The following is a 23,380-nucleotide window of genomic DNA, read 5'->3' on the forward strand; positions in this document are numbered from 1 at the left end:
CCATTACTCTGGGACTCGATACTTCTGCCAGAGGGCAGTTCATAGGGGACATACAGAAACCACACCACTGTAAGTCACTGGAGGATGCAAGTGATTTTTCTGCAGGACTCCCAGAGCCTCAGTGCCTTACTTCTACTTGCTAGCACTTGCACTGCCATACTTTGAGACAATGGATCCTGCTCTACAGGAAACCAGTGATTCCTGGTGCATGGCAAGCTGCTCCTTGTCCAAATGAGAGCAGCCTGCACTGGTCTTGCTTGGGCTGCAACTGGGATTACTCATGTCAATGTAATGGAACGATGCCTCTGGGCAGGCAGGCCCTGAGCTAATTACAGACTTAATACTGAATAACCCTGTCAAATCAGGAGAGGACGTGTCTGAGGAAAGTGTTCTGTCCTCTTCTGTGCCTGCAAGAGAGACACCACCTGCAGTATTGCCACCAGCAAAGACTGGAAGAGCATTAAATACAGTCAGAACACAACAGGCAACTTGCTCCCACATTCTAGGGAAAAAGCAGGAGTTTTCTGCCTGCCCCTCCTGGTTGTCTTTGCTCTATCTCAGTGATGGCATCCATGTGGCCCTTCAAGGACTCTCCAAAAGCAAAGCTTTTTAGACTTGGCCTGTACAAAATGTGCAGAGCATCAAAGGAAAAGCAAAAGGCAGCTGAGTTCCAGTCTCTTGGCTGAGTTGTGGCAACTCAGGGTTAACACTGTCGATTTAAAATCTTTAACCAGGACTTGGAAATAGATGATCTTTAAGGCCCCTTCCAACCCAAACCATTCTGTGACTTGAATTAACACATTTAATTTCACATCTGCTAAAACAAGGTGCGGGGGGGCTGAGGATCACCAGTCTGTTCATTTGCACTGAACTGCTTGGCTCTGAAAGGGCAGTACCTCAACTGACACTGTCCCTCAGACAGGAGCAGACCCAAGAAGAGCTTTCCTAATTGACTTTCATATTAGTTTGTGACTAGATATACTTTATAATCCAACACTCCAGTTTCCTCTGGGCATTGGCAGTCATTCCAAGATGCCCTGCTTGTCTAAGAGCTGAGGCACTGTACAAACTCTGTGTTATTGTGAAGAAAGGGATCAATTCAGACAAACACTGTCCTTTGACTAAAGCACTGAGAGTTCACCTCTCTGCTTCAAAGCAACAAACAGGCTGCTAAAAGCCCAAAGGACAAGTGTCTCCAGCTCATTTCAGACCACTTGAAAGAGAAATTTAAATGCTCACAGATATAATGATGTGCCTTGCAGTATTTTTAAAGCTACCATGGAGCCCAAATCCTTTCAAATCTGACTATTAATTCCTTGTGCTCCCAACTCATATACATGGACACCCCCATAATATTGAGGCATTCATAAATTTTCAGGCCATTAATGAAGGTTTGGAACCTGTCAGTCAAGTTTGGAGGGGTGTGGAAAGAGATTTAAATGAGCTTCATATTCATTTCTTGGAGTTGCACATTAGATATTTTTAATTATATCATGTTATTAAAGATGTTTTAATAGACTGTCTGTGTTATTCTTGGCAAGAGATCACAGGGGGGGTTTATTGTGAATACAGCGTGTCCCAGTGAGGAAGATGGGGGGTGCTGGGTTTGCCTCTGTTTACTCCAAAGCTGTTTTGCTGTGTACTTTCGGGGTACACAATGAGATACCCTGAAGGCACTTTCTCCCCAGTGGAAGGCAGACAGAAAATGACTTCAGATAACCTGGCTGCTGGTATTCAGTTGATGAAAGACATGTCTACATCTTTGATGTCTTCTTTGCTCCAACCAGCTGAAGAAGGTAGGAGGGATTCAGGCAAGCCTGCATAGAAAAACAAAACAGGTTATCAGGGAATCAGTGATATCAGGAAAATTCCTGAGACTTCATTTGTCCCACATCTGAAAATGCAATTCTTAACAGAGCTCTGGCTCTGTGACCTGTCAGCACACAGGACAACTGCGGGATTCCTGGTGGAGATTTGCAACCTGCCCAAGAAGAATTCTACCACTGTCAGGAATGGAAATAAGCCAGTGAGATGCCAGGAACCCCAGGACTGGGTGTTCTGGTCTGCTCAGTCATTACAACTTCTTGACTTTGAATACTAGATCACAAGCTCCCAGAGAAAAGGACATTGGCTGCAACTTCTTCAAGCCCTTGTTTAGAAGCTTTGAGACTTCCATGTAGATGATAAGTAAGCAATTAGACAAGAAGCTCAGCATGTCCTCCAACACTTTAGTTTTGCCTGTACTGAGTGATGGCATGTACAGATGCCTAGCTGGACCCATTAAATCCATGACACTTGAGGCACCATTTGACACTGAGTGCACTGCAGTGCAAAGACAACCTGCAATCACTTGATTTCAAACAGATCTTAAACTCTTGACCTAAAAGCTGCTGTCCTCACCAAAGGCACAGTGAGATGTTGCAATGGCTGAAGTTCTTTCCTTGGTTGTTCACATACTGCAGGTGGCAGCTCTGCTCTCTCCTTTCCCACCTCTCCTTCCAGATACCACCACTACTGCCTCCTCCAGCAGGCAGGTCGTGGGGACAGGCAGGGGCAGGAGTTCTCACGTAATGACTGTGCTGCCCACCTCGAGCTGCAGCCCCCAGTATAAGGGCTCCCAGTGCACTGGGCTTGGGATGGGCAGTCTTGATGGTGCATATCATTCCCTTCCTATCTGGCAGAAGAAAACCCACTTACAGATGTATTTAGCAGACTATGAGCTAGATTGGTATTTTTAAATCCCTGAAGTGTGTTTTTAGTCATAAAAAGGCAAAATATAAACCAAAATAGGGAACCCTTGAGAAGAATGGAAACTAATAAAAGATATTCCTTTCTCCCAGCTCTCTATGGAAGCAACTTCTTCATGTTAGTACTATGTAACTTTGCAGAATTAATCCCCAGATTACCTGGACAGAGAAGATCTACTTAAAATGAGATTCTAGATTAACTCACTGACTTTGAAACAAAGATGCTTGAGCCCTTTGGTAATAAGGCAATTGTGGAAATGCTTATTAATGAGGATTTTCTATCTGTCCATAAATTCTTTATGTTTATGTATAGCTGCCTCGCTTCCCCCTCAGGCTGAACCATTGGAGAGCTCTTCTGGCAGATAATGTTTGCTCATGTGTAATTGCACTTGTCCTGCTGTTGGCAAGTATCAGTACAAAGGAATCAAAAGCATTCGATATAAAAATTGACACCAGAAAAGTCCTTTGACTATTTTAGCTCCAGAAACACACTAGGTTATGTGACCTGCTGCTGGCTACAGCAGACTAAATTTCATTTAGGCATGTTTGGAGTATATTAGCTCCTATCTTTCTTCCAGCTTATACCATTTCCAAGCATCATGGATTCCCAACAGTACATCCCCTGGGTTGTTTCAATAAATTCTCATGACAGCTGAGAGAAATAATGGTTTATTGCCTGCAGTCCTGTTCTGCAGTACAAAATTCACCACTTTGCTTTTTGAGTATAGGTATTTCACAGGATGCTTACAGATGGATTAGTTCACCAGGATTTCAGAGGGCTGGAATCTCTACCCGGTGCTGTCACAGACCTCCTGGCTTATCTTGGTGAGTGATGAGAAGGTCATTCACACTTCAAGGACCTTCCAAAACTTGCAACGTGGCTGAGCTCTAGCTTTCCATTAGTAACGCAGTGACTGCAACTCCTCCTCTCCTTGAGACGTGGAGATATCCAGTTCAGCTGTTAAGGGAAGGCCTCTGGAATAGCGACGGTAGAAACGATGTACAGCACCAGGCACTGCACTCAGTTTAGTCAGAACAATAATGAAATAACTTAAAATCCACAACCACTGGTGGAGCAAATCCAGCAGAATAGGAAAGGAATGGAATCATAGAATCATTTAGGTTGGAAAAGACCTTGGAACAGATCATCAGATCTAACCATTGAATGCCTTTTGGAATGGCTGGATTAGAGACTGATCAAAACATTTCATTTTGTTGCTATACCATAACTATGATCATGTATCTGGATATCTTCCAGAGAAGTAGGAAGCCATATGTTTATATGCTACCTCATGGACTGTCACTCCTACTTCAAGAGCTAATTCAGAACACACCAAAGCAGATGGAAATGCTATCAGAAGAACAAGCCCAGATGAATACTGGGGTCAGTAAAACCCCAATTTTGCCACATATCTCCTAATGTGAAAGTCCTTTCATAAGGGTGGTGAGGTGCTGACAAGGGCCTGTAGGGACAGGACAAGGGAGAATGGCTTTAACCTGCCCAAGGGGAGATTGAGATGAGCTCTTAGGCACAAGTTCTTCCCTGTGAGGGTGCTGAGGCACTGGCACAGGATGCTCAGAGAAGTTGCGGCTGCCCCATCCCTTACAGTGTTCAAGGTCAGGTTAGACAGGGCTTGGAGCAAGCTGCTCTAGTGGAAGGTGTCCCTGCCCATGGCAGGGATTGGTACTGGATGAGCTTTAAAGTCCCTTCCAACCCAAACCAGTCTGGGCTTCTGTGATAATCCATCAAGGCCAGGAAAGTTACAGTTTTGCACAGTGGAAACCCGGCAGAGGAAGTGTCTTTGACCTGGTTTTCACCATGCTCTCGATACGAGAGAGTCAGAGCCTCGCTGCAGTAGGTGCTTTTAGATCCCTGATCAAGTGAGATGAACACGGAACGTTAAGCTATTGCTCTCCTGAGCGTGTAATGACAGGGACTAGTCACAAGAGGGAGAATGGCAGAACAGCGCCTTAAGCCTCAGGAAATCAACGCAGCGAGTAGCTGGTCCCGCCACAAATGAAATCAATGAGCAGGCAGGCTTGTCTGGAGACTTGTCAAGGAGACATCTGATGCGGACACAGATGAAAGACACACTGTAGCATGGAAGCTGTCTACGTGTAGGATGTGAAAGCAGCACTAATCAGTGGTTTAAGAAGCCACAGCACTAGTGGAAGGCAGCCTCTGTGCAGGGAGGTGGGCATAAGCATGGAGTGTGGATGAAAGCTTTTCTGGAAGCAAAAAGGAGAAAGAATAATCCCAAATAGGGATTAATCTCCCAATAGGGAGAGGACTGTGCTGGGAATGAAGGAAAGGGGGTTTGAGAGAGAAAGGAATGATAAAATCAACTCTTGTGTGAAGGAAAGCTTATTTTTGCCCACAGCAGGGGGGTGTCACCATATGTGCACCTCACGATGGAATTAGTCACCACTTCTTGGTGGAAATTCTCCAGAGGAATAGATCTCCCAAGTGAAAGAAGGTGCTGCCTCCAGGGCTCATCACCAGACGCAGCCACAGAGCTGTGGGACTGAGTGAAGGAAAGTTTATGGGAACAGTGTTCAAAGTTCACTGGATTTAATCATAAAGGAGACATAAACTGCTGATTAATGCTGACCCTGATGTCAAGTACAAGGTGGTTTAGCATTACCTCCTGTTCCATGGTAATCACTGACAGTGGTTAAGACTCTCTTGAGTGCAAGCTTTGAAGTGACAGGCTCATGGCCACCTTCTGACCTGAGGAGCTCAGTGGAAACCATCAAACCAAATGGAAGGAGCTCTTCTCTCACACAGGGTGTGGTTAAACCATGGGCCTCATCGTTACAGGAGGTTGTTTATGCCAAAAGTTTACATGGCTGTAATAGGTGATTAGATAAATTCATAATAATCCTTTGGGGGTATTAAACAAAAGTTACTTGCTTGTGGCTAAAGAATTGCCTGAACAACCTGCCACATCCATATGTGTTTGCCCTGTTCTTCTTTGGCAACTGCTGCTAATCACTAGAGACAAGACTGGCCCAGGGGGACTTGTGGCTCATTCCCCTTCAGCTGCTCCTGCTTCTCTCAAGCAGGAATCCACCCACTGCACCTCTCACCCATCACTCTCTGGAAGCAGCCCCTCAGCTTCAATAACCTTTCTTGAGAGCAATAGTTTCTAGAAATGAAGTATTGTTTATCCTCAGAAATAGCAATCAGAAAGACTGGAATGACAAAAGGTCTGCACTTACCCAGGTCATACTTAAGTGTTGTCATAAACCTGGAACGCCCCCAGCACCACAAGCTCTTCCATTCTGGAGGTAGGCTTCCACTCACATTCACTCTGCAGTGTCCCTCTCAAACTCAGGGCTTCAGATTTTACCTGTATAAACAAAATTAGTTCTGTGATTTCTGTTTGGGCTCCTGCCAGCCCCAGGTACTAGGCTCAGCTTAGACCAGGATGCTAATTCAGAGACACATACCGCTGTCATGCTGGGTAAGCATCAAGAGAAGGATCACAGCCATTATCTACTTGCCTGCTGAGGGGAGGGATCCTCTCTCTATGCCCCATGCAATGGTTCAGTAAAAGGAGAATGCAATACTCAAAAGTATCTCCCCACTATGCTCAAAACAACTGTATTTGCAGTAAAATCTTGTTTCCATGCTGACAGCATGTAGAGTTAAAAAAAATCAACAAAACAATAATAAAAAGTTAAAAAATAACTAATATATAGTTCAACAAAACAGAAATGCGATTTCCAGCTTAGTTTTAACTTCACTACCATGCCTTTTGCTGGATTATACCCAGGAACTTTGGCCCTGTAATACTCATCCCTAATATTGTCTAATATCCCAGCCATTAACTTGATACAGTGAGCTTCCAGCTGGGAAATTCAGATGCCCCTGAATGAGGTGAAACCTCCTTGCACTTGCAGCAGGGTTTGAGGAGAGCTCTCAAAGAATCAAATACCAGCTAAAAGCAATGAAAACACGATGTGGGAGCCACATACCTCCAGATATGGGTAGGATTCTTCTCTCCTCTGCTACCCCAACTGCTTTCCAACCATAGCTGGCAATCTGCAGCACTGTCTCTAAAACCAAAAACAACCAGAAATGCACTTCAGCATCGAGCTCAGGCAGGACCATGGAATGCTCTTTTTTTGATCCCCAAATTTGCCCAGTTGTCAATGTTTCATACACAGCTTTGCCTCTGAAGGAACGCTTCATGTGAGACAAGGTCCTGGCAGAAACCTGCCTCGTTACTCCCCAGCTCACCTACGGCTACACACTAATCTGGTTGCTGGGTTGCCACAGCATTAGAAGTCACAGGGTAAGACAGTCACAGCTCCAGCAGCTCTCCATGGAGATTCCTGGCAGCTTGTCTGTGTTCCTCCTCACAGAGAACTCAGAACTGGCATTTCAATTCCATTTAAAAAACGCAAAAGTATTTAAAATAGAATAGTCATTTCCTGTGGATCTGCTACAGCCAAGAACACAAGAACACAAGTACTCACTGACTGGCATGGAATTAGCAAAAAGAAACGTTGCACAAATAATGTGAAATGCCTCCTAACCCATGGGTCTGCAGGTGCTGCATCTCCCAGGGAAACCTCTGGAGGCTGGACCACAGAAGCAAAGTTTGAGGGTACCTCCCCTGCTCTGCTGGCTGTGATCCTGCCATCCTTTTGGAGATAGACACTGGAAGTCTTAACTGAGCAGAGTATTTCCACTCCTTTGCTGCCACTGGGAACGCTGGGGGTGGCAACCATTTCTCACTATACATTACAGAGCAGCTGCCCAAACACTAATAGCAGAGCAGGCTGAAGTACAAGCAGTGAGAAGCACTGGCTATAAAGGTTCCTGATGTCTAATAAATTAAGGAAGCAGATCCTTGTCACTGATGCACAGCCGTGTGCTTGCTGGCCCTGGCTGAAAAAAGCAACAAACCACAACTGTACCTGCATTAACTGCAGCACTTGTACCAGCAAACCTCCAGCCAGCCCTGCAATGGTTCTGCCTGCTCCATTCTAGGGCTGGTTTTCCATGAGCACAGGAGCTGGCTAATGCTGTTCTGAGTATGTCTCGATGAAAATTTTTGCTGAGTGTGCTTTCCTAGACAACAAAACACAAACAAGATATTCCACAGTCTCGTCATAATCAGGAATAAGACAGAATTCCTTTTTAATGTTATTCTGATGATACCCATTGGTTAACCCCTCGCATCACTGAAGCGATGGCATTGCATCCTGGAGGAAAAGCTGTCTTTACTGATGATTACAGCCTTGTATGAAATCTTCAGCAAGTCTGATCCAGATTCATCCTAGCTGCCTTTGATACCTCAGAGATACTGAGATTTTAGATTTGGTCACTTTAAACACCTTTACAGAGAGCAGAAAGGTATTGTTAGAGTGCTATGCAGAACTGGAACAGGCAGAGCCATCCCTTTCCACTGACTCTGGTATGAGCACAGCCCTGAGTTAGCTTTTGAAATCAATGTCTATAATTAGGTGGGATAAATCTGGACCCTAAAGCCTGTGCATTACTCAGCTATCTCAAACCGAACTGCATAAACCTCCTGCATTCTGGCTTCGAATGTGGGGGATGAGCCACCTACGTGTCTGCCCAGGGTCCCCTCAGGTCACTCCTGATGCTCTGGGGCTCCTCCCAGGGTCTCTGGGGCTGCTCCAAGTGCTCCTGGGCTCCTTCCAGCATCTCTGGGGGAAGAGGTTATTTACATGCCAGAAGTATCAATCACCATAACCTTTGTACTAAGCCAGCTATCTGATCTCCAGCAAGAGCCTTCACGGGTCTATTCTTCTGCCCACCTCCTCACCCGGCCCCCTCACAGAAGCACTTGGACACTGTTATCCAAGCACAGACCATGATATGTGCACAAGCCTTAAGGTACCTCTGTGTCACAGGAATGAGAGTGCCAGCCCCATGTGCTCTGTGTCGAGAATTGAGGTCATCTCCTGCTCATGCCTCAGTCCACTCCCACATCAAGGCAACAGTTTGAGCCCAGCCAGGCTTGAAGAACTCAATTAGAGGCCACTTTCAAGTTTTAGGTGCATTATGGAACAAGAAGAGTGCTAGGACTTGTAGACATCACTGTCATCCTAACAAGCACATATAATCATTAATGGCTCTGCTAAAACAACCACCAAAGTACGCTCAGCAGACCAACAGAGGAACTGCCCATCCAAGAATGTGCTAACGAAGGTGAATGGGAGAAGGTGAACAGCGAGGCAGAACGAGACCGAGAGAAGGCAAGGGTGGTGTTTATCCAGACTGGGATGCTCGGCTGCCGCACTGCAGGGCTGCCATACGAGCGCCCGCTCAGGACTGAGGCGTCACCTCACAGGGCACTGCTCCGCTCACCACCGGCCCGAGAGCAGGCTCCCAGCCCAGCACACCCCGCTTCACAGCGGCACAGGCCGCCCGCCACAGCCCGCCGAGCGGCGCGGTTGCCATAACAACAGCCGCCGGCCCCCGCCGCCTCAGGCGGCTGCGCGCCAGAAAGTGCTAGAAAGGCGCCGCAGCCCGCGCATGCGCAGGCGGCGCGCACTCCCCCCCGTCTCCTCTGGCGCCGCTGCAGCGCCCCGGGGGTAACGGAGGGCGGCGGGGATGGGTTCAGAGGGGGGGCTCTCCCGGAGGAGCGGCGGCGGCGGCGTGCCCGGGACCCGCGGGGGAACGGCGGGTTGAGGTTTCCCTGGAAACCGCCCTCTCCCGCAGTAAGGAGGAGCTGCCGCCTACGCTGCGCAAAGTGCGCACCCGGCCTCGGGAATGGGCGGCTGCGCCAGCCACCGCCCAGCGCCTGCTGCGGAGTCATTGCGACGGTTACTAGGACACTTCGTGCTCAGCCAATCGGCTGACGTGAGCTCATCCCGGGGGCCGGCAGCCAATCACGGTCGACATCAATCATTCAATTAAGCCAATCGGAAGCGTCCCGAGCGAGGAGGGCGGGCACTCGCGAGCCCTGGTTGCCTAACAGTAAAATCAACTGACAGCTGGGAGGAGCTAATAGGAGCCCTTGCCTTGAATGACAGTCTTTTTGGCCAATAAGATCTCCTCTTTCTCAGAGCCTCGTTATAAGTAGCCAATACCCCCTGCAAGTGGCAGCCTGGGTGGGGAGAGGAAGGCTGCGCGCGCATTCCGCTGCTATATAAAGGTTGGCGGTTTACCTCACGCAGCCAGAGTCGGTTGAGAGAAGGGTGGTTTTAGGTGGAAGTGATCGGTGTCGCCGCCATCATGAGAGAGATCGTGCACCTGCAGGCCGGGCAGTGCGGGAACCAGATCGGAGCCAAGGTCCGGGCGGTGGGCAGGGGGCGGCGGCAGGAGGGGGGGACAGACGGGCGGTGCGGGGCGCGCGCCCGGCCCGGCCGCCCCTGACGCGGTTTTCCCTGGCAGTTCTGGGAGGTGATCAGCGACGAGCATGGCATCGATCCAACCGGTACCTACCATGGAGACAGCGACCTGCAGCTGGAGCGCATTAATGTCTATTACAACGAGGCCACTGGTAGGGCCTGTCGCGCCTCCCGCCCCTTCCCGGGCTGCCCCCGGCGCCGCAGTCACAGCTTCTCCTCGTTTTGCAGGTGGCAAGTACGTGCCCCGCGCTGTGCTGGTGGACCTGGAGCCCGGCACCATGGACTCCGTGCGCTCCGGGCCCTTCGGCCAGATATTCAGGCCAGACAACTTCGTGTTCGGTGAGTGCGCCGGGAGCGGGGGAGGGACCTGTCGTGTAACCGGCTCGGGGTGGGGTGGGCAGGGCAGGGACGCTGCACTGCGGGCTTTGCCGCTGCACATGCTCCTGAGGCGAGCGCGGCCCCAGGGAGGGGGTTAATCCTGGCGCTGCGTGACGGGTGTGAAATACCGGCGAGCTGCGGGCGATGCGGGATGGCAGCTGCGGGGGAGCAGGTCCGAGGAGGCGCAAGGGGTCGTTGCTCTTCCGAGTCTCGTTACCTCCTCCACATTAACAGGAGCAATCAAACGGCTGCTGTGTCATTAGTAATGAATGTTTGCTGTGTATCCGCCGAGCATTTCGGAGGTGCTTGCGTGAAACCACAGCTCAGTGCTGGCTAAAAGGAAGCTCTGCTAGGGGTGGGGTTCTATGTAGCCTGATGCGCCCTTGCTTGCAAGCAATAAGCAGGAAGCAGTGACCGTAATCTAATACGAAAATGGCTCTCTTCCAGGTCAGAGCGGCGCAGGAAACAACTGGGCAAAGGGCCATTATACGGAAGGTGCTGAATTAGTTGATTCTGTATTAGATGTTGTAAGGAAGGAGGCAGAAAGCTGTGATTGTCTCCAGGGCTTTCAGCTTACTCACTCCCTCGGTGGTGGTACGGGCTCAGGTATGGGTACCCTTCTCATCAGCAAAATCCGTGAAGAGTACCCAGACCGAATTATGAATACTTTCAGTGTCGTTCCATCCCCTAAAGTGTCAGATACTGTAGTAGAGCCCTACAATGCCACACTCTCGGTTCACCAGCTTGTGGAGAACACAGATGAAACATACTGTATTGATAATGAAGCTCTCTATGACATATGCTTCAGAACACTGAAGCTAACCACTCCAACCTATGGTGATCTGAACCATTTAGTGTCAGCCACCATGAGCGGTGTTACCACCTGCCTACGGTTCCCAGGCCAGCTCAATGCTGACCTGCGGAAGCTGGCAGTCAACATGGTTCCCTTCCCCCGTTTGCACTTCTTCATGCCTGGCTTTGCCCCTCTCACCAGCCGTGGGAGCCAACAGTACCGGGCTCTGACTGTGCCAGAGCTAACACAGCAGATGTTCGATGCAAAGAACATGATGGCTGCTTGTGACCCGCGGCACGGCCGCTACCTGACCGTGGCTGCTGTGTTTAGAGGCCGTATGTCCATGAAAGAGGTGGATGAGCAAATGCTAAATGTTCAGAACAAAAATAGCAGCTATTTTGTGGAATGGATCCCTAATAACGTTAAAACAGCAGTCTGTGACATTCCACCTCGTGGCCTGAAAATGTCTGCCACCTTCATTGGGAACAGCACAGCTATCCAGGAGCTGTTCAAACGCATTTCTGAACAGTTCACGGCCATGTTCCGCCGAAAGGCGTTTTTGCACTGGTACACGGGCGAGGGCATGGACGAGATGGAATTCACAGAGGCTGAGAGCAACATGAATGACTTGGTGTCTGAGTATCAGCAGTACCAGGATGCTACAGCTGAGGAGGAGGGGGAGTTTGAGGAGGAGGCTGAGGAAGAGGCTGAGTAACAGCTATGCAGATGAACACCTGTAAATTTGTTTAAAGCTGTATGAACTCTCTCATTGAACCTTCTCTCTCTGTGTTGTGTTTCTCTTTATGTCTCAAAAGTCACTTCAACTGCTGTACAGGCACCATTAAAGCATTTTTCACAGTGCACGAGCTCGTCTCTCTTGTTCCTTTTGGTAAGCTTTTCGGGTGCTGTTTCCGTAAGTCAGCGCGTAGATGTTCCGGAGCTCTGGAAAAGAGAAGCAAAGGACTTGGGGTGAGCCCTGCCTGAGGCAGCGGGGCTTCTCCTGCCTCCCAGCCTGCCGTGGGGGTCACTGGATGTGGTAAACTGGTGTTCCTTTACAATCTGAGTGTGCTGGTGGTGGGGATAATGCCTCCTGAGAGGATGGAATTCAGCTCCAAGCTGCATCTAAATTTAGGTACCTGTGTGTGGACTCTTGTTACAGGCTCAGCAGGAGCTGAGCAGTTCTGACTAGTATGTACAGATTCTGTCTGCCTGACAACACCTTCCCAAGGCAGGCACGGTTCCAGCAGAAGATGAGCCAGGCTGGTGGGCTCAGCAGTGCAAAGCGGGCAGGTAGCCGTGACCTGTGCCAGCAGCACTGTGGATGGCACTGCCACACCACACTGCTGAGGAGGAACTAAGCTCATGTGTGCACAGCTGTGTTTTCAAATCATATGTGGAGGGTTTAAACCTCCCTGTTACTGCAGACTCTGCTGCTGAGGTGGGCTGAACACCCGCTAGCACATCAGGGTGGTGTGTCATGGCACCCCTGTATTAACCCCACATTCCTACTATGGTAGCCATGGTGTCAGCTAAAGTGACCGACGCACCGCTGGAGAGCTGGGCAGGGGAGCAGGCTGCTTTCCTGCTGAAGAAACCCTGCTCACTGCTCTTAAATTCTGAATTACTTTGTGCAGTTTTTGTGCCTTGAAAACAATTTCTCGTTCCAGTGTTTGAGCTGCTCAGAGTCCAAATGGCACTGACTGGAAACAGCCTGTCTGCAGGAATGGGTGGCCGGCTTCAAACCTACCTGGGAGGGAGCTGCTGTAGGTGTAAGGGTGGCAACAGATGGTTAAAGCATGAAGTAAAGACATTAGGGTGGGTTTTTCCTTTGGGATTTACCCTTGCAGGGGCCAGCTTTGTGTGTGTGACCAGAGCCCTTCCCAAGCAGGCCTATGCAGAGGAAACAGCCCCTGGAACAGTCTGGGCTATGCTGACACCCCAGAGCTGCCACGCACAGGATGTGTGCTTCCCCACTCTTTGCTTTCATTTCTACCACATTTTGTGCTCCTACCATTTTCCTCCTCTGCACTGCATTGAGTACAAGCTATGAGGTTGGTTCTTTCTCACTTGTCTTCCCTGATTTCCCAGCCCACATTACTGAGCTCTGGGCAGAGACAAGAAGACAGTTGCTGATTTGTTGACATTTTAGCTTGATACCTTAATGCTTTCAGGTGCATGGGCAGAGCTTCCCCTTCACACACACAAAAATCACTTCAGCCCTCTCTGTTTAAGGCAACACCACTAACTGAGGATCAGGCAGACAATGCAGGGTAGCCACTGCCTGTCTCTATGGCTAATACCATTTCACTGCTATTATTTTGTGCATTCTCATCCCATTTGTATAATTTGCATCTTGCTTTTTATCAGACTTTAAGGACATGGAGCTGCTGGAGAGAGTCCAGAGGAGGCCATGGAGATGCTGCGAGGGCTGGAGCAGCTCTGCTCTGGAGCCAGGCTGAGAGAGCTGGGCTGGGTCAGCCTGGAGAAGAGAAGGCTCCTGAAGGGGAGACCTGAGAGCAGCTCCAGTGCCTAAAGGGGCTGCAGGAAAGCTGGAGAGGGGCTTGGGACAAGGGCCTGTAGGGACAGGACAAGGGGAATGGCTTTAACCTGCCAGAGGGGAGACTGAGATGAGCTCTTAGGCAGAAGCTCTTCCCTGTGAGGGTGCTGAGGCGCTGGCCCAGGGTGCCCAGAGAAGCTGTGGCTGCCCCATCCCTGGCAGTGTTCAAGGCCAGGTTGGACACAGGGGCTTGGAGCAAGCTGCTCCAGTGGAAGGGGTCCCTGCCTGTGGCAGGGATTGGAACTGAATGAGCTTTAAGGTCTCTTCAACCCAAACCAGGCTCTATTCTATGAATCACTTTCCTGACAAAGACACTGTAACGCACTCAGGTGACGAGCGGGGTGTTACTGAGCCTCCACTGCTTTAGCAGGGGGTTCATGGCTGGAAACCAGAGGAACATTCTGCACAAGCCCAGGCTGGCAGCCAGACTGACGGGCTGTCCTGCAGGAAGGGAATGGCACTACTCCAGCACCTCAGCACCGACCAGGAAGTAACTTATTACCCATGTGGAACAGTTGAGTAATCGTTCACTTCTCCAGCACTACAGCTAATAACAGCGCTACTTAATGACAGCAATTAGCATCAGTGACTTTCCTTTCACGCAGCTGATAACATTACCTGGTACAAAGCCCATGTAGGAAGGTATCAGTCCAGCACTGGTGTAAATTCTATTGGTAGGCCAGTAATTCTGGGGATATCTCTTGCCAAAGCTGTAACATGGGTTTCTCAGTGTAAACTGGGGGAGGAGAAAACCAACACCAGGGTACAGTTAATTTTAAAACACACTGTTTTTACCAAGTCATGTGCTTTGACTCTGCATTCAATATTGAAGCCATGTAAAGCAATTCCCTTTCCAGTTCAGTTTTCTTCTAATTAGGAGCTACACTGCATTCACCTCATCACCTCTGGGCATCACCTGCAAGTCCCAAACACCTTGTGCCCCTATGTCTGATGTGCTGGGAGCCGGCAGTGTCTGCTGGCCATGGATACAAGCCTCATCTGCTCCTGTGCTGTGACTCTGCACATCTGGGGGTTGGTTTGACCCCTTCAATTGGTTTTGTTTCTGCATGGGTCCCACTGGTGGTGATCAGCCAGCAGCTCCCTGGCTGGGAGGAACAGGAAGGCTTAGGGAGCGTTAACTGCAGGGAGAGTGTAAATCACCCCCTGGAGCTGTCTGACTCCCCAGGGTCAGCCCCAGATGAGGGGCTGGAGGGTCGACGTTGCTGCTCTTGGTATTCAGATGTCACTAAAGCTGCGCTGCCTTCCCTGGTGGAGAAGGGATGGGACTGATAGAGCTGAGCAGCCCATGGCGCCACTGACCCATCCTGTGGTGGTGATGGAGCGGCTGCTGCATCCCTCAAGGGCTGCACTGAAGCGTGAGGACTGCACTATTTTGCCTGATGCAGGCAGTAAGCAGTGATCCATAGCACATCCCAGTATGTAACCTAGGGCAACAGAGATTTAGGGCAGCAGAGTAATGGCTTGAAGCCATCTTAGATAGAAATGTGGTGTGATTTAGGTTTTTTTAACTGTACTCGTATTCCTTCAGTGCCTGATGTGCCGCAGCTGAGCTCTGCAAGCCTGGATTCTGCTGAATCCTGCAACAGAAACACCTCCCTCGCTGATTTACTACATGCAGAATGTTACTTAAGGAATCAGGGGCAGAAAGGCTTTGCAAACAGCACATTTAGTTTTGATAATGCTATGGTTTGGGGTTTTTTTTCCTTGCTGCTTCATCTCAATTCCTATTAATGGCAGAAGCAGTAAGGAAGCCAGCACAGGAAAATACATTTCAGCCTGAGAAGCAAGAGGCTGCCATGAGCAGCCAGACCTGCTGCTCTCCCTGCTGAGTCATTTCTTCCCAGCTGAGTTTCTCTGAGCTGGGGATCCTCAATCTTGGAATTTTTGCCTACATCAGACCCGTACACTCTGGGATGAAGGCACTGCAGCCAATCCCAGTGACCAGAAAGGGTTGGGAATGTTGCGGCCTGTGTCACTGAGCTGGCCAGCCCTCACCAGTGCTGGAGCAGGGATGCTGCTGCATCTCATTGCATCCTGATAGCAGGAGGAAATGCATCACCTGGAATGCAAACTGTTAACTACTGGGGGAGGGGTCTCATTTTCCCATGTAGGAGGGAACTATATGGGAGATGTGACAGCAAGGGAACAAACGGTGTTTCAGAAGGGATATTTCTACATCCTTTCCGAAAGGAGATCTAAACCCCTTTAAGACAAATCATGTTAGGAAAGGAAAAAGCTTTACAACCAGTTCAAAGAGAGTAATAACCACCCAAGAGGGCCAGGAAGCCAGCCAGCACTGCCAGCCCAGTAGAGAAGATGGATGGCACAAGGGAAGCACAGAGAGTTGCATCCTGTGTTTCTGCACTCGGAGCCACATTTTTAACAGCCACCCTTGACCCAGCCCTCTCTAGATTTGCTTAATCCTTTTATGAACTCATTTCTTCTCCCTCAATGTCCCAAGGAAACAAGTTACAGACTTTAATTGCTCATGATTTTCTCACCATGTTACCTAATAGCATTTTACTCTGCTTGTAACTTATAACCCCAGTCCTAACCCTACTGCTGCAAGTGAAACCGCTTCTGGTGCTGCAGCTGACTCAATTACACGGCTGAAATAAGATTTGTGCCTGGAATGTACCTGGTGTTGGTCAAATTCCTTCATTGCTTCCTTCACACTCCGGATGTAGTTCACACCATGAAACCAGGAGAGACGGGGGATGAATCCAGTGTACCCTGTGGGTGAAGACAAGAGACAACATTGTCTGCTTGAGAACATGCATATCCTATAGAGATCAGCCAGCCTGGAAGTGGAAGAGGCTGGGATAAATATGAAACCTCAGCAGAACACAGGAAGGAAAAATGCACCCATTTAAAGTGTAAAATCAACTCCTACACGTGAAGTATCTGTTCTGAAAGAGTCGTTTTTACAATGCCCAAGGAAAGCTCAATGGACTGAGCTGATCTGGGTTGATCTCCATGAGCTATGGAAGAAACATTTCATTTTCTTATGGCCTTTCCTGTGCACCAACAGCTCTGTCATGTTCTCACCCAGTTTAATGCACATTCAGGAGCTAACAACAAGGCGTCCAAACTTTCTTCCTCACTTGCCCTGCCCATATGAGACAGAAACCATATAAAGTCTAAATCTACATAAAACATAGTGAAGTACATCTAAAACACAGGCAGAACTCCCTCTTCCCAAAGGAATGCTTTGAAGACAGAGAAAAGTGTCTTCTGCTTCCTGAAGCATCGACGCTCTTTCGTTTTGACTGCAATACTCTGATACAGAGCCCCTCTTTGCTGTGGTCCACTGCAGACTGAAGATTCCCCCCTCGTGCATCACCCTCCACAATGTTCAGGCTCTTCCAGAGCACGTGGAGAAGCTACAGAACAGACGTCCTTGTCCACCAGCTTTATACAGTCCTGGTGGTGCGATGCACCACTGCTTGTTGGCTTCATGATTGAGGAAGGGCTCTTGTTTCTGAGAGAGAAAGAACCACCTCAGTGGCAGCAGGAGATGGTGCAGAGCCCATGGCCCAGCTTGGCATTTCTGGAGCATTTCCTAGCCTGGTCCCAGGGCTGTGGGGAGCTGGGGTGGCTCCTGCATCCCGTCCATGATGAGCTCTCCTGCCTATGGAGAGCACAAGGGCTGATAGCATCCCAGAGGAACACCCTTGCATGGAGAGCAGCAGTGGCATTTTCCATCCCAAAGCGTTAACTGAACCGGAATGACCAGCCAGGATCCCTGAGGTTTCCCATGGGGAAGGACGGTGACGCGGCTCTTTCCGAGGGGGACTCCTGCTGCCCGCGGCCTCCCTCCCTTTTACCTGTGATGACTTTCTGCAGGATCACGTTTGGCAGATCCGTTTTTGGCAACCAGATCTCCTCCTCCTCGGCCCCGTTGGTTCTCACAGGCTCGTGGGTCAGCGGTGGCAATGTCACCTGCCCCTGCGTTACCGGTCCAGGGCAAGAGCAGAAATAAAACCAACGCTGTAAAAGCGGCTTCTTCCTGCGGCTCCATTGCTTAAATCAGCAACAGAACCTGTGAATGGCAGCTGCAGTTCTTCATAGAATCACAGAATGGTTGGGGTTGGAAAGGACCTTAAGATCATCCAGTTCCAACCCCCCTGCAATGGGCAGGGACAACCTCACACTAAACCATGGCACCCAAGGCTCTGTCCAACCTGGCCTTGAACACTGCCAGGGATGGAGCATTCACAGCCTCCCTGGGCAACCCATTCCAGTGCCTCACCACCCTCACAGTAAAGAATTTCTTCCTTAGATCCAATCTAAACTTCCCCTGTTTCAGTTTGAACCCATTACCCCTTGTCCTGTCACTGCAGTCCCTGATGAAGAGCCCCTCCCCAGCATCCTTGTAGCCCCCTTCAGACACTGGAAGCTGCTCTGAGGTCTCCACGCAGCCTTCTCTTCTCCAGGCTGAACAGCCCCAACTTTCTCAGCCTGGCTCCATACGAGAGGTGCTCCAGCCCCTGATCATCCTCGTGGCCTCCTCTGGACTTGTTCCAACAGTTCCATGTCCTTTTGATGTTGAGGACACCAGAACTGCACACAATGCTCCAAGTGAGGTCTCACGAGAGCAGAGTAGAGGGGCAGGATCACCTCCTTTGACCTGCTGGTCACGCTCCTCTTGATGCAGCCCAGGATACGGTTGCTTTCTGGGCTGCGAGCGCACACTGCAGCCGGCTCATGTTCAGTTTCTCATCGACCTTCACCCCGTGTCTGTTCCACCCCAGAACACTTACTGGTGCGCTTCCTGCCCAGGCACCGCCGCTCTGGCCGGGTCCGCACCTGCTTGCCAGCCACTCTCGCCCTTGGGACACAGGATAGCGTGGAACACTGCGGGGGTACTCCCGAACCACTTGTGTCCTCAGGACGGACTCGCCGGGGTGGTCCCGGGGCTCACGGTCCATCTGCGCCATGATCAGCTCTTCCTCTGCCAGCAACGGCTTCAGCCGGGGCAGCCGGGCCTGAAGGAGTGGCTCAGGGAACGTCGTTGTAGCCCCAGCTCTCTCATAGGCAAAGTACCCTGTGGAATGACACCGAGGTAAGGGGAAGGAGCGGCTGAATGAGGGATTCCCATCACCCTGGACCTCAGCCCCTTGCAGTGAAGGAAAGGAGCCTGGAGCTCAGCAATATCCCACAGGCTGTGAATGCGTCCTGTGGGTGCCATCGGCCCATCCAGGTAACCATCCTGCGCAGGAAAACGCACAAAGAGCAGCTCAATAGCTTAGAATTTAGTCTAAATGATGCCCAAGCTCTAAGATACCATCAGCTGAGCTATACAGGGCAAAATAAACCCCAGCGTGTCCCTTTTGTCCCTGCGGCTGTGTCAGCGCACCCCAGACACAGACCCACGGACCCAGCACTGCCCTGAGCTCTCCGATCCCATCATGGGAAATACCCCGGAGGCCCCCAGGCGAGGCTGCAGGGAAGGGTTTAAGGAATCCCTCACTGACAGCGGGAGCTGGGGATGAAGTCACCAGCGGCACCCAGCGCTTCCCAGCTCCAGCGCTGGAGGATGAGCTAAGGGTTGGTGAGGAGAGCATGGAATGAGGACAGGGGAATGAGGGAGAGCAAGCGGGCTGCTGGTTGGTTGGGTCCATCCAAACTGCAGCTTAATCCAAGGACGTGCAAATAGAAATGCCCAGGTATGAAGCCCATAAACACCATCTGTGGTGGAGACCCGGCTCCCGGGAAACGGGGCTGGGATGGACAGAAAGGCTGGAAGATTCCAAGCTGCATGGCACAAATTCCCAGCAGGAAATGGGAAAGCGCCGCTTTGGTGTGGCCATCGCCGGGGAAACGGAGACCCAGGTCCTGCTGGGAATGTTACCCTCAGCCTGGAGAGGACTCGCTCCCACCAAACAGGGGGTCCGCATGGTGTGGTACCCGGCACATGCGTCTCCAAGGGATGGATCATGGGATAGCAGCTGCTGCTGCCGCAGCCTATTTTGGGTCTGCTCCACTGGGACCAGGCACTTTGGCCGAAAGAGCTGGGACTTGGCAGGAAATTCCTGCAAATTCCCAGTGTTGGGAATCTAGAGGAGGATATCTCAGTGTTTGATGGAGGAGAGGGGGCCTGTGAGCAGGGAAAGAGGGAGGGGGAAAGTGGGAAAGGGCACACAAGCCCATCCACTGATCTGAGGTAGAAGCATTAGGATGCAAACCGAATCACAGGCTGTGACTAAGAGCTCTGAGGAGAACAAGCCCTGCACCAGAAGGGTCAGCAGGGAAAGGGCTGGAAGCAGCAGAGCTGAGTGTTCCCAGAGGATGGATCTGAGCCCTTGGGATTGTGCTGGACCAACTGGGGATGTTCATTGTCCTCACGGCTGGGGTTTGTGCTGCAGTGCTGCTCACACAGGGATGCTGCAGTCACTGCTGAGCAGGGCTCACACAGGGATGCTGCAGTCACTGCTGAGCAGGGCTCACACAGGGATGCTGCAGTCACTGCTGAGCAGGGCTCACACAGGGATGCTCCAGTCACTGCTGAGCAGGGCTCACACAGGGATGCTCCAGTCACTGCTGAGCAGGGCTCACACAGAGCCAGGACCTTTTCTGCTCCTCCTGCAAGCACTGCTTGGGGGGGGCACAAGGAATTGGGGGAAGGCAGCCAGGCAGTGACCCCGACTGACCCAAGGGGTATCCCAGACCATGTAGCACTGTGCTCAGCAATGGAACTGGGGGGGCATTGGAGGGGGGCTGCTGCTTGGGGGCTGGCTGGGCATCATGCAGTGATGGTGAGCAACGGTTTCCATTGGCATCGCTTGTCTTGCCTGGGGTTTGTTTCTATCTTTTTGGTATTTTCCTTTTCATTACAATTCATTACTATTTTCCTATTCCAATTATTAAACAATTATTAAAAATAGAAATTGTTATCTCAATCCATGGATTTCCTCACTTTTATCCTGATTCTCACCTATCCTGTAGCAGTGGGGTGAGTGAGCAAGTGGCTGTTGGGGTTAGGTTGCTGGCTGGGGTTAAACCACGACAGGAACACGGAAGGATTTCATCATACAGCAAACCATCATCTACCTTCCTCTAACAGGAGGCAACCCAGGAACTTCAATTTCCCCTCCCTACTCCACCAAATGCCAATGTGAGGAGCCCCCCACTCAGCTCCACTTCGCACTGATGCTGCTGCACCCGAGCTGTGACTGCTCCATGGATAACACCCGGTGTCACACCAGGAGCCTGCCAAGGACCAGCGCTCACTGGAGCAGAGCCCATGCAGTGAAGGGCCCGGGCTGTGCTCACCTGGGTGCCCGGGGAGGTGGCCCTGGACTCCGTGCTTGGCCCCCCTGAAGTCCTCAATGAGCTCCTGCTCCTCCAGCGGCGCCAGCAGAGCGCGGGGGCTGCGGGCAGCGGTGGGGTCGCTCAGCAGCCGGTGCGTGGCCCTGCCAAAGGTCTCTCCGGGCTGGAGGCTGTACGGAGGGATGGAGCCCTCGTAGCTGAGGGGGAACCAAAGAGCGGTCACTGGGGTGGTGCTGGGAGGTGCCCACTGGTTGGGTTTCTGCTTAGAGCTTTGGTACACCGGGAAGGCGGCAGCCGGGAGCACACAAGGGTTGGAGCGCGTGAGCCCAGGGAGGTGGCTGTACAGGGATGCGCCTGCGACTGGAGCAGCACGGGGGGAGCACGGAGCAGGCGTGTGTGGTTATGCATGAAAGCAAGCGTGCGTTTGCACGTGTCTGTGTGCGTTTGCACACGTGTGTTTGCACACATCAGCATGCAAACTGGCTGATGGATTTAGAGGGACTGTAGGCACAGGCTCAGTGCTTCGGTTCATGGGGGAATGGAGAGAATGGCCAAAGCAGCGCCTGTGGAGGGGAAAACATCATAGAATCCCAGCCTGGTTTGGGTTGAAGGGATCTTAGAGCTCATCCAGTTCCAACCCCTGCCACAGGCAGGGACCCCTTCCACTGGAGCAGCTTGCTCCAAGCCCCTGTGTCCAACCTGGCCTTGCCGTGGGCTGCGGTCACTGGGAGAGCCCCAGTTAAAATCCCATTCCCAGTTAAATGCGGCTCTGGTTCAGATGCTCCTCCCCCTCTCTCTGTTACTGGGCATTCCCAGTGTCCCTGGTTCAATACTGAAACTCCAACCAAACTCCTGCAGGATGTGCCTGGCACTTGGGTGGCTCAGGGTGCTGGAGCCCATCAGCACAGGTCAGGAGCTTCAGCGGTTCCCGGTACCGCATCTCCTCGCAGTGATGCTATTCCACCTCTGAAGAAGCAAGGCAGAGCTGCCGGTTGCAACGTACAGACAGAAACACTCAATGAGCCCACTGCCTACACCCAGGAATAAAGCTGGATGATGCACGAGGATCATGAGATGATGAGTAAGTACTTTCCCTTCCAAATGCTTTCCCCAAGAGCAAGCAGAGCCATGCATTTCCCCTTGGCACGCGGTCCCGCTTGGCACGCAGGATTTCAGCAGCACCTTGGTGGCTCATCCCCATTGATTTTCAATGGATCTTGCAACATGGGAAAGCTACACCGGGACGATAAAGCTGAGCAAGAGCACAAATGGCTCAGCCCAGGTAATGACAGGGCGGCCGGAGAGCTGCGAGAGGATTCAACTCATGGCAATTGAACGTGAGGGCACAAGAGGAGCTCAGCTGAGTCAGGCTGGGCTGTGGGGAAGGGATGCGCCATGGAGGGAATGACAAGGGCTGCGCTCAGAGCCCCGGTGCTGGGGAAGGGACAGGTCCCAGCGGGGCTGTTTGGCCTCCTCCTGCCTTGTGTTTGTCTGAAGGACCCAGAGGGTTCCCCTGTCCCTGCAGTCGCTGCTCCCACCCCTCATTGGCCTCCCCAGGGCCTCCCGCTCGCCCCTTGCTCTGCCCTGTCTCTGCCATCGCCACTTCCAAAGAGCAGCACCGAAACCTGCTCCTGGGCACCGGGAAGAGCCTTGGCCCTGGGCCCGTCCTCGCTGGGCTCCGCACCCTGCCCAGCTCCACGGAGCAGTCTTTGCATTTACCCCTTCCTGTGCCCCGCATCCTTCCCAAACCAGCCCACTCCTTGGCTTTGGCTTCCGACGCTCCTCAGCGCTGCTCTGGCATTTCCAAAGCCCCATCTGTGACCATTGCCCAACACAAGCGGCAGCAGCCAATGCTGATGTCCTTGTGCTTGCGGGTTCATGGGCACGGCCCATGGGACAAGCAGTGAGATGCTGCGATGCAGCAGCAGCATCCTCCTGCCAGCACCCAGCGGGGTGCAGGCTCCGCTGGCTCTGGTGGTGCCCTTCAGGCAGCTCCTCAGCACCCAAAGCAGATGCAAAGCAGCACCCACGGCGGGGGACACCACAAGCCCGCACAGCCCTGCAAAATGCAGGAGCAGAATTGGGTTCCTCTTCCTCCTCCTCGCTTCAGCCCCAGCTCCTGTGTCTGCATCAGGGACTGAAGCTGCTTCTGGGGTCTGTCTGCGGGCAGGGGTGAGCAGGGGAAGGTCTGAGGCTTTTGGAGGTGCAAACCCAGCCCCAGCTCCCTTCCTTGCTGCTCCTCATCCCTCCCCAGCCGCGGCCAGCGCGGCTCTGCCA

The 23,380-nt window shown here is 51.5% G+C and overlaps 2 protein-coding genes across 2 annotated transcripts; one reads left to right on the forward strand and one right to left on the reverse strand.

Moving 5' to 3' along the window:
* The first annotated feature begins 9,421 nt into the window (after positions 1 to 9,421).
* On the forward strand, positions 9,422 to 12,116 carry LOC308227768 (tubulin beta-4B chain). The gene is made up of 4 exons (XM_080630604.1): positions 9,422 to 10,023; positions 10,126 to 10,234; positions 10,311 to 10,421; positions 10,908 to 12,116. The coding sequence occupies exons 1-4, from the start codon at positions 9,967 to 9,969 to the stop codon at positions 11,966 to 11,968; spliced, it is 1,338 nt and encodes a 445-aa protein (XP_080486730.1). The 5' UTR covers positions 9,422 to 9,966; the 3' UTR covers positions 11,969 to 12,116.
* On the reverse strand, positions 12,107 to 22,043 carry CIMIP2A (ciliary microtubule inner protein 2A; the record flags this gene model as incomplete). Its single annotated transcript, XM_080630418.1, has 7 exons — positions 12,107 to 12,195; positions 14,429 to 14,546; positions 16,470 to 16,564; positions 17,659 to 17,779; positions 18,595 to 18,878; positions 21,107 to 21,300; positions 21,949 to 22,043. The coding sequence occupies 7 exons, from the start codon at positions 22,041 to 22,043 to the stop codon at positions 12,107 to 12,109; spliced, it is 996 nt and encodes a 331-aa protein (XP_080486544.1).
* Between the last annotated feature and the right edge of the window lie 1,337 nt (positions 22,044 to 23,380).

This window comes from Psittacula echo, assembly GCF_963264785.1.
Source record: "Psittacula echo genome assembly, chromosome: 16".
NCBI classification, from domain to species: Eukaryota; Metazoa; Chordata; class Aves; order Psittaciformes; family Psittacidae; genus Psittacula; species Psittacula echo.

What these genes read in the sequence shown, in the direction of transcription:
- LOC308227768 (XM_080630604.1), top strand. Translation starts at nt 9,967, where the DNA reads ATGAGAGAGATCGTGCACCTGCAGGCCGGGCAGTGCGGGAACCAGATC. An exon ending in GGAACCAGATCGGAGCCAAG is followed by an intron (nt 10,024 to 10,125) that starts GTCCGGGCGGTG and finishes TTTCCCTGGCAG; the next exon opens with TTCTGGGAGGTGATCAGCGA. An exon ending in CTATTACAACGAGGCCACTG is followed by an intron (nt 10,235 to 10,310) that starts GTAGGGCCTGTC and finishes CTCGTTTTGCAG; the next exon opens with GTGGCAAGTACGTGCCCCGC.